At 41.8% G+C, this 10,871-nt stretch overlaps 2 protein-coding genes across 2 annotated transcripts in view; one reads left to right on the top strand and one right to left on the bottom strand.

Moving 5' to 3' along the window:
* The window catches only part of SARC_08991 (hypothetical protein), a gene marked incomplete at its 5' end in the record, with an annotated part of 6,619 nt that extends 3,364 nt beyond the window's left edge, over window positions 1–3,255 (top strand). Inside the window, 3 exons of the mRNA XM_014297011.1 lie at window positions 256–369; window positions 1,650–2,147; window positions 2,591–3,255. Of these exons, the coding sequence (XP_014152486.1) occupies window positions 256–369; window positions 1,650–2,147; window positions 2,591–3,045 (1,067 nt within the window). The 3' untranslated portion in view covers window positions 3,046–3,255. The remainder of the gene's footprint in view (window positions 1–255; window positions 370–1,649; window positions 2,148–2,590) is intronic.
* Window positions 3,256–4,034: 779 nt separating this feature from the next.
* SARC_08992 (STE/STE20/PAKA protein kinase) overlaps window positions 4,035–10,871 on the bottom strand; it is a 9,206-nt gene continuing 2,369 nt past the window's right edge. Inside the window, exons 2-12 of the mRNA XM_014297012.1 lie at window positions 9,965–10,135; window positions 9,663–9,815; window positions 9,082–9,230; window positions 8,652–8,800; window positions 8,174–8,383; window positions 7,463–7,529; window positions 6,951–7,137; window positions 6,215–6,413; window positions 5,732–5,928; window positions 5,131–5,268; window positions 4,035–4,657 (exon numbers count right to left, since the gene is read on the bottom strand). Of these exons, the coding sequence (XP_014152487.1) occupies window positions 4,562–4,657; window positions 5,131–5,268; window positions 5,732–5,928; window positions 6,215–6,413; window positions 6,951–7,137; window positions 7,463–7,529; window positions 8,174–8,383; window positions 8,652–8,800; window positions 9,082–9,230; window positions 9,663–9,815; window positions 9,965–10,135 (1,716 nt within the window). The 3' untranslated portion in view covers window positions 4,035–4,561. The remainder of the gene's footprint in view (window positions 4,658–5,130; window positions 5,269–5,731; window positions 5,929–6,214; window positions 6,414–6,950; window positions 7,138–7,462; window positions 7,530–8,173; window positions 8,384–8,651; window positions 8,801–9,081; window positions 9,231–9,662; window positions 9,816–9,964; window positions 10,136–10,871) is intronic.

A 10,871-nucleotide genomic window follows, 5' to 3' on the forward strand; every position in this document is an offset into this window, starting at 1 on the left:
TATATATATAAGTTATTGGTTTATCAAGGATGTGCTCGCATGCCAACAACTCATACCGTCTCAGTATTCAGAGCACGGTCTGTACGCTTACATTCTCGTCTCGTTTGTTACATGACATCTATGACGAGCTCTTCATTCAATTTATAGCCATATCCGAAGCATCATTTCTGTACACGTTTATGTATCTACGTTAGCACCGATTCACTCATTCTCCCTCGCGACTATGTATAACCGTCTGCGGATCCAATTTAATAGCAGAAAAGAGTGCTGAAGAAGTTGTGCTCGCCAGTATAGCACGGCATGTGACGGAATGGGTGCCTGACAAACTACTCTGCCGTAGAATGGGTATCCACCTCGCGTCACAGGAAGGTACATTGGTTTAGCGATATCTTGAATCAATTGACTATCAGGGTTTCACAAAATGTTCATTTTTTTATTGGTTTAAGTGTACTTGGTTCACAATATGTTGATTTCTATTGGTTTAATTGTTCGTGGTTTACACTATGTTGATTGTTATTGGTTTAATTATACTTGGCTTAATTCAATTATATCTTAGTTTAATGGAATATTATGGTTTCACAATATGTTAATTTCTATTGGTTTACAATATGTTGATTTCTATAGGTTTAATTGTACTTGGTTTAGTTCAATTATATCTTAGATTAATTGAATATCTTGGTTTCACAATGTGTTAATTTCTATTGTTTTTATTGTACGTGATTTACATTGTTAGTTTCGATTGGTTGAATTGTACTTGGTTTAAATTATATATTCGTTTAATTGAATATCATGGTTTCACAAAATGTTAATTGGTTTAATTGTACTTGGTTTCTTGGTTTATTTCAATTCTATCTTGGTTTATCGTGCTATTTCTATTCATTTAGGGAGTGCTTGTATTATGCATGGTCAAGGGTATGTATAAGTTTATGGCGCTCCCACTAGACTGTGTTGTTCAGACGTGTAGAAAAGACTACCGGCAAGACTTACCCCTAATTATCACTTCAGCTTCAGCTCCGGAACTGATACTGAAGCTCATCCCCACAAGTATCCCAGATCTCGTTCAAAGTCATCAGAAGATAGAAACACACTGTCGGCCAATCTACCTACTAGACGTCTCTGATTGATGTCTTTCGCCTGAGCGCCACTGTGTTGTTTTTGACATGCATATACCTCGCTTAGTCGCTACTGACTAGTTTGTTCGTATCCTGCCGTTGCAGTATAACCTCCAATCTCTAGCGTGGGTTTCGCCGCATTTGGCAGCCTCTACAGAGTTCTCCGGTCTAATTTAAAGTGTTCTCCGGTCTAATTTACAGAGTTCTCCGGTCTAATTACACACCTGATTATGCCTTTCTTTCAATAGTTCATCCGTAACTATATCTCCGAATCATATCTCCGCGCCATCCCCTCTCATCTGTACACAGGTCTGTATGGCCTCATATCTTCTATACCTCCACATACTTGACTAACTTGACTTTCAATAGTCTCCTGGGCTCATATTGTCTGAATATCCACATGCTTCATGTACCAGTCATTGGAAAAAGGTCTGTAGGTAGACATATTTCCTGCACTGCCATACCTTTTGACTTGACTACTGTCTACTCATAGTAGTGGTCCTCGAGAACTCATAGTATATTTTCTTCGGTCTGCAGCCATTATACCTGAAGCGCCCATCAAGAAAGGCATCTCATTCCGAGAGGTGGACCCGTCGTACCGTAATGTACCGCTATCTCCTCACATCAAAGAGGAGAGCGAGACACATGGGGCACCCAGTGTCGATGCAGCCGGTGTCAAGGCAGAGCAGGTGGACGCAGAGTTGGACGACCCTACCCCAGCCCCCGTCAAGCCGCCTAAGGATCTGTTCTCAGCCGTGTTTGGCGACGACTCGGAGAGCGACTCTGACGCGGAAAGCAACGCGGATGAGACGATCGAGAAACACACAGTGAAAGTAGAGCCGGGTTTAAAAATAGAACAGAACCCGTCGGCGAGCATTGCAAAGGCCGCTGTAGATAGGGGGATTATTGGCCCCTCTATGCCCCCTTCAATCCCTTCTATTGCCCCCTCAATGGATGCCATAGCTGTCGTGGATACGCAGATGGCTGTGACCGCAAAACACAACGAGCAGCCGATATTGCTCGGCCGTCTTAAAGGTTTGTTGAGTATGTGCTGGTGCTGTGTCTTCTAATTATTATTATCTGATTGGTAGTTTCGCGTTCTATTTATATCCAACCATTCTCTGTCGCCCGGTGCATGAGACTGAGCTTGTGCGTGTTTAGGGAAATACGTTCGCACTACAAGAATTATAGCAGACGCGCCACCTTACAACCTCTTGTGCACAATTGCAAACGACGGGTATATGCGCACATTACACACTTCAGTCGTTCCGTACCGGAGTATGATCTTAGCCATCCGCGACACACGGATGCATGGATGTCCCGAGCATATTCACTTGATATATGTTTAAGTTTATCATATAAACTGAACATGACATTGTCACATATACCAAGCGCACCTCAAAAATCCTTGCGTATCGCGCTAGTCTATAAATTAATCCATGCGTATCTTGATTGTTAATTCGTATGAACTATACCAGGGCTGGCAGAACGAGGCATTGGTGGAGTGGCAAGTATACCTTCCGAGGCCCCACAGACACCACCCCGTCACGTGTTCGCGTTACGATCAAAACATGTGGGTAAGCCGTTAGACGGCAGCCTACACAATACGTCCAGTGACAGTTACAGCGACAGTAGCTCAGCTGATGCTTGGACTAGCGGGGGTGAAGAGGGGCCACGAAGGGGGTCTACAGGGGGCCGGAAAAGGGGGGTGGATAGGAGGAGTAAGGAGAACATATCGAGAAAAGACGACAGGAGTAGTAAAAAGCGTAAGCGGAGGCGGGAGGAGGAGAAGGAGAGGGAACGCAAACGGAGACGCAAAAAGAAGAAACGTAGAAACGAGGACAAAGATAGAAGCCACAAGGAGAAGAGGAGCAAAGACAAAGACAGGGATAGAAGTAACGACAAGCGCAAACACCGTCGCCATCCGAAGTAGCAGGTTTGAAGTGTATACATGCGACAACCCTAAACCCACAACCCTAAAACGTGTATTTAGTGTAAACCCAAGTCTGAACGTATTGAGAATGCAATCGATTGCATCACAACGCGCTGGAAACATGCTGTGCAGAGCCGGCGAGCAGTCGAATTAGTTGTCCATACATTAACGCAAATGTCAGCGGATTTAGGAATAAACGAGTCGACCGTGTCAGTGAAGTTTTTGTTATTATACTATTTTTATTATCAATGATTTTTTTGTCACATCGGGACCATATCGTCTACCTGTACGCGCATATACTTCCAGACTTTATAAGCGAATGCCGTGGCTCGATGTCAAGAGGCAATATGTGCCTCGCGATGGAAAAGGAGCATACGGTGATCATATACGGTGGTTTGCATTCAATGGGTATAATTGTGAATTGTATTTTAGTGGATCTTCACGTGGTCTGTATTGGAAAATAGCAGCTTTAACATCTACGTACTGTGCCTACACAATACATACAGTATGAACTTCCACGGCTAATTTGCACTGTTCGGCGAGCAGTTGAAAGAGTTGTTCGCACATTAACGAATACAGTGGGCGAATTAACGTGTTTTCTACTGCCAATTCGCTTCTACTTTGCGTTCATGTATGCGAATATCATGAAACCCATGGGTCGATTTGATGGCACAGCTTTCTTTCTGTCCTGTCCTGCAAGAGTTAAGTAACAATAAGAATTAGTTCAGCTATCTGTTTAGTAGAAATGAGAATAGGTCAGCAAGAAAATATCAAAATATCAACACAAACCCCCCAATCTGGTTAGTAAAAGAAATAGGTCAGCAAGAACATAATTAAATATTGAAAGAAAAACTATAAGTGAAATAAAATACTTAAATATTCAAGTACCTATATTGTGAAATATAATGGGTGGAGTCATGGGCCGCAGTAGATATTCGAAGTACGGTTTGCATTTAAGGCACGGACCTACCCCGGGTATGTCCTTTTCAAGTTACAACTTACCATTTCAATTTCGATCTTGACAACAACAGCCAAAAAATCCCTGAAATCCTTATTCAAAATTTTTATTCGGTATCAAACCACTTACCGGTAGCCAATTCCAATTTTGATAAGAGCCAAAAACCCCTGAAATCCTACTTCATTTCTTTAATTCAGGTTTAAACCTCTTCAAGTGTAGCGTACTACGGATATCTAACTATTGGCCGGTATCAAACTACCAGAACAACCTACTAGTATCAAACTATGTACTGGTGTCAAACTATTTACTGAGACAGCTGACTGAAACGAGTTCTTCAATTACGCGAACCTGCGGACGCCTCGGCCTTTCGAGCTTATAAAAAGGATTATATCATCGGGTACGATCCCTCTGTTGGTTTACTTCCGACCTCCTCTCACTGTTCAGGATCATGACTGATGCATTGCAAACTGTGGTGCAGAGTAGTGCGTTGCAGATTATTTGCTTCGCTTTGCAGATTAATTGCTTCGCAGATTGATTTCAAATTAAACGCTTCGCGAATTAGTTGCCGCCCGCTGGTGCTTTGGTTGAAGACCCAACATCTAGCAGGTCTTTAGCCAGCATCTTCTGAGGACAGGCTTGCTTCAACCAAGGATGCTGTAGGGGTTTAGGGTTGAATAACTCAGATTAGGTTGGAAGATATCAAATAGGAAAATATTGACGATAGATATATTTTAGATTTCGATTTACTATATATAGGTCTCCCGATCGTGTCCATATCTTTTTGCCAACGCCAACTCCTACCAATCGACAAGAAAGCATCCAAGTTGGGTCTTAGCATTAACCGAGTGTTGTAGATTGCAAGAGCGCAAACTATTCAAGACTGTAAAAGCTATACTGCATCTACAAATTGTCTAAATTACGCAACTTCAGCTGCAACCGGGTCAACCTGCATGAATTCCTCATACTGCTCTAGCCGCATAGCCTCAGTTGTACTCAATTAGAAATACAGGAAGAATCGAACACAGTAGATATACAGTCTGGAACGAATATCCTAGTAGATACACTGGAAGGAACGGGCACACAGGAAGACATAGGCTATTGTCCTATTGTCATGACAGAAATCATACATTGAGCAGCTCTGCCGCGGTCCTCCTCTTCTCCGCGTCCACAGTCAGGCAGGCACCGAGGAAGTTGAGCAGCTCGACAGAACACTTCTCGGGATGCTTGAGCTCGGGGGTGCCGATGGTAGTGATCATATACAAGGCCTAGGGAAGGACCGAATGGATATCGCGGTTTTAGACGAGAGTAAGAGTATGCTGGGGGGTTGCAGGTTTACAAATGTTAGCTTCAAGTACAAGACCTGTAGATAATGCGCGTTGTATGTGAAGAGGACATGAACAACGGTATTCGATTTGAGGGCATAGGCGGGTGACTGCGACCCAATCGTATCTCGACAAAAACGGTAAAGAACCACACCAACTCTTACACAACTGACATCTCCGCGATATTGAACAATCGCATCAATCAAATGTACTCCAACATAAACAATCAGCAGCTCGCGAAATACCAAGCAAGGTCATAACAGCAGCCCACAAATATAACAGCAGCCTACAACGAGTAAAGCAATGATTACTTTATAATCACGGAGACACATTACAAACGGCATAAGACATCAGCGATATATGAAGTTCATATACAACTATCACCACTGGCCAAGCTTCGACTCACCTTGAGTGGCTCCTCATCCAGGTATGGTGGCTCCCCTTCAATCATCTCTATAATCATAATAGCCAGAGACCATATGTCGACCTTTGGTCCGTATGCGGACTGCTTCACAACTTCTGGGGCCATCCAGTAGGGTGTGCCTACCATGGTGTATCTTGCGTTGTCTTCAGGCGTCAGACTCGCGCAGAAACCAAAGTCGGCTATGGTGGAGAAACGATTTAGGCGGATACCGTAGGACAGTTAGGAGCAGAGTCAAGAGGAGTGTTCGAGTAAAATGAAGGTAGGTGGCAGCCGACAAATGAATGAAAAGATTCAATGACAAACCCCAAATATTATGATAGACCTCCATAGGTATTTGCTAAGGTAGAGTTTTCTACTGTGTACACATATAATACAAAATCTTGTGCAAAAGTATCTTCTTATTCGTAGCACTCCACATATTAATCATAATTTCTTATGTCATCTTGTGCCTAGTACCCCACTTACTTATTTTAACGTTGCCGTGATTATCCAGCAAGCAGTTATCACTCTTGATGTCGCGATGGATGATGCCTTGCTTGTGCAAGTGATCTAGGCCATTGAGGGTCTGCTTCACAATGCACGCCATGTGGCTTTCGGGTATTGTGCAGAAGTTGGCTTCGATTGTGTCAGTCAGTGAACCACCCTGCATATACTCCATCACCACCTGCGTTACGGAGGGGGTAGGTTGTAGAAACGCGGAGGCAGATGAGCTTTTCGATTCTTCGCTCCCAGAAACCAATTCCAATCGAGACAATACGTAATCGTTGGATAGTCAATAGTGGTCAATCTATCTACAAAATCGATCGGAAATTGTACTCCAGGCGGCTGCCTCATTTGTTAGCACATCTTGACGTTTATAATCAGAAACTAATTTTCAGTCGTGTTGAATGGGGCCTTCAGTCTAATTGCTGAGAAAAAAATACTCATGTGTAGCAAGGTGCTTCATATGGGTGCCCGTGGTACATGTAGCAATAAAGAAAAAAATTGCCATAGCTAGGCAACGAAGCATTTGTGACAAAACCTCTACAAAGAACTCTAGATGCTCCAGATGCAACATAAAAATCTAGATACACTAGATGTAACAAAAAATCCTAGATGCTCTAGATGTATTTTAGATATATTTCGATATGTATCACGACAATTGCTTTGAATAGCAGTTAAGAAACAGGTAGTGGGCACACACGGTTCGCACAAGACTTACCCAGAGAACATCCTCCACCAGAAAGCTCTCAATATAATTCACAATGTTTGGATTCTGACTGTCTCTCATCACTTCAATCTCATTAGCAATCAGATCGATGCGATCTTGTTCTTTAAGTTTCATCTCCTTCAACGCTACCACGCCCGTTCCATCCTTTTTCGTGGCGCTGTAAACGCACCCCGAGGCCCTGAATTAGGAAGTAGCATAACCGTTGAACGTGTTGAATGAATACACAGAGTGAACCGAATATCGACAGCTCCGACTACCTTTTTAGTACAACCCCGAACACCGTTCATTCGTCGATTGAAAGAATAAACGGATAAAAATTAGAATTTGGGGTTGTCAATAAAAATGTTGACAACCCCAATTATCATTTTCAGTCTTAGTTGGTATCATATTAAAGATCCGAGAACATAAATCAAGATGGCCATGACAATACAGACTAACGACTCAGCGTAGTAACTGACAGGCCAATAAACTGTACCAATAAGCACTGGGAATATCAGTCATACCCTTTGCCGACAACTACTGCGCCCGTGTAGACTTCAAGAGGATTTCCTTCAAACTTGGCCACATTCCCTGTTGAATAATGACAGTAAATCGCGCCGGGTTTCAGTGAGCTGTCACACTGAGCAGAAAACCGATTTGCTTGCGCATGTAAGAGATTCTAAACAAAGTGGATGGTAATATAGTGCGGCAAGTATGCGAGATATAAAAGAGACTTATCAAGACGCTCAAAACAATACTTGAATTCTGAATTTAGCACAGCATGAAATTTGGCACCGCACGGAAAAAGTTGTATTCCATATATTTATGGCACAGTGCGTGATATTCCATATCTCTATACATACATATTCAAATATCTATACATACATATTCAAATATCTATACATATATTCCAAATACCTATACGTATAGCGCAAATATATATACATGTATTCCAAATATCTATACATGTATTCCAAATATCTATACAAATATTTCAAATATCTATACATAGAGATATTCCAAATATCTATACACATATTCCGGATACCGATACAGTTTTTCCCAATATATATACATATATTCCAAACATCTATACTTATATCTATACATACATCTGTTATATTTTATAAATAATATATACATAGATATATAAAATATCTAGTAAAACACCATGAGGATGAGTACCCTATACATACATATAAAATATCTAGGCACAGTACCATATGCCTACATACATAGTCGCTTCTTCAGCTCATAGAACGGAGTATCTGACGGTAGATCGAAGACTCTCTTGGGGGTGGCAACAACCGGAGAGGCAGTTGTTTTGTCTATAGAATTCTTCGATGGACGAGGACTGATTGTCGTTGCGCTGTTGGCATCGCTCTGACTAGTATGGCTTGAATCCGAGCCAGTGGAACCAGTTTTGTATCGCCGTTGCTCGATTTCTGAAGAGGTTTTAGTAAAAAATTAGGTCAGTACCCACACGAAGGTATTAAATGGGTGAAGAAGCCTAGAAGTTGGAAAATCGGATTGTTTTCGTGTCCTCGTCCGTATTTTTAATTAAATCGCTATATCCTTACATTGTGCACAGACATGTCTAGGAAGGGAGTATGAACAAACGTGCTGACCCTGTGAATACATTCGCATTGATACTGCCAATACTACGCGTACTACTATTGTCAGTACTATCTTATCTGTATATATATATGATACCTTTCTTCCACCTGGGTTCGGCAGGGCTAATTTCAGGCTCCTCGACGGCTATGTTGTTCTTCTCTGACATTAGAAGCACGCTGCTCTTCCGATCGTTCGCAGGGACCAATGGGGCAAGCCCCTCATTGTACGTCGAGTGGGTGAACTTCCTGAACTCAGAGATTGGGAAGACATTTTCTTTCAGCTTAGTTGCCAAGCAACATACTTTTCCGATTAACTCCAATAAATCAAGCAGATATATTTATCCACTCATGTACAGGACTCGAACGTTACAAACAATTGTCGAGACGAAGAATGGGTTCAACCTGATTGAGTATTTTCCAAGCTAGCTAGATATTCCGGACTGCCTCTCGACAATGAACCCCTTTGAGATAATATCGAGGCTCGTTAATACAGAGTGATATAGAACACAAGGAACGATTAGACTTACGAGTAGACCCGGTCGAAGTCATCACTCATATGCACTGAGTTCTTGGCGTAGAATTGAAGCACATCAAGCACGGCCTGGGGGTCTTTGGCTTGCAAGTCTTTGGAGATGTTGGAGGTCTCCAGCATGGCGCTCCAGGCTTTCGGTAAGTTCTGTGACAGTAGAAGCGGAAATGGGGCAAGGGTTAGCGCGGAAAGTTTGAATGCTAGAGATGACCAGTCTACACAAACACACGTATGTTCAGTTGTTTCCTGCTCACAGTGTACAGAACATGCATGTTTGCTGTGTGATTGTATGTACTGTTATGTATTTGTTGTAAAACCTAACCGCAACCACTCTAATCACCTTATCAAACAAACGATCGGTAACAGTTCGCTTTTCACTGTTCATCTGTCTATATACTTCCTCACGGCCATCCCCTCAATCTACAACGTGGCATACTTCACTAAAGACCCATAAACGAGTCTATTCAAGATTTAAGACCAGGTCTTCAACATATATTTACATACATCAGATAGTCACATAGTTTAAGTTATAGCATATAGTCATGTACTTAGGTTAAAAGGTCAGCTGGTGTTCCTTACCATGAAAGCATTGTTGTCCGTGTCGAACTGCACCACCTCTGGCATGGCTGGTTGCTTCTTCTTGGCATCCTCCACTGTGGGACTACTCGCCAGCGTTACCTCCTCATGAGACAGCAGAGACGTTTGCTTCTGAATCTTCTGTGCCGAGTGTATCTACGCAGTGTGAATAACGTGAGATATGTCATGAGATGAGTTGTGGAAATCATGTCATGAGGTGAGTATTTGTGAAGTGTCTGTGGAGGATATCTTTGTAACAACCTGAGAGATTACTGAACTAGACCATCAGCAACCGGTCTACACACCTTCTCGATCTCAGAAATCCATTTTTCCACAGTTTTCGGGTCAAAGTTGATGAGGTACTGCACTTTATCTGCCGTGATAACTTGCAGGCAATCCCGTTTACTCCGCGATGTCTTCACGTACGCGACCTGACATCCGCGTATCGAAATTTCCTTATCGATGCCGGTGGAGCTCTGTAGGTATGTTGCCAGGTAAACATGTTGTCAATACTCTACTATAGCATCATCGCAATAAAAAGTACAGAAGATAAACAAGCTGTTGAAACTATGCAGATATGAAATTAGGTTGTCCTACCATGCTCATATACAGACCCGTTTTTCAGTAGCAAATTTGAATAAGCGTACGTTTAATACTTTCGGGATCTAAATACTAGACTACCCTTTTTACGTCTGTGTTTGATCGTAAAATGGGATGATTTCATCTGACTGCGTAGATATCATGTATGCAGCTGATTTATCTTCATACGTGGGTAAGTTTATACATTGTCAACACAGTATGCAGTTTTTTAGCCGCAATAAACTTTAATTAAACAAACACAAGACAATCACTATGCGTGGTGCAGGTAATTCTGATTCGAACCAAATATCGTATTAGGAAGTTAAAAGTTGAATACTTTTGCACATATGCCAGATATAATCCTACATTAGTCCGAAGGTACTTTCATATATTATATGCACATGTTTGCTATGGATAGACAATAAACAAAACCAATATGCACTCGTATCTATTTCAATCTAAATATGAAATATATAAAGCCAGCTATGGAAGCATGTACACAGTATATGTCTCTGTACATGATAGCATACAAATACATAGCAAACTGAATGTATATATACATACATAAATATACGATACAGGTACTAATAGGACAACATTTTCGACACTTTCGACATTATATAGATATAGATA

This window comes from Sphaeroforma arctica (assembly GCF_001186125.1).
Source record: "Sphaeroforma arctica JP610 unplaced genomic scaffold supercont1.867, whole genome shotgun sequence".
Classification (NCBI taxonomy): Eukaryota; class Ichthyosporea; order Ichthyophonida; genus Sphaeroforma; species Sphaeroforma arctica.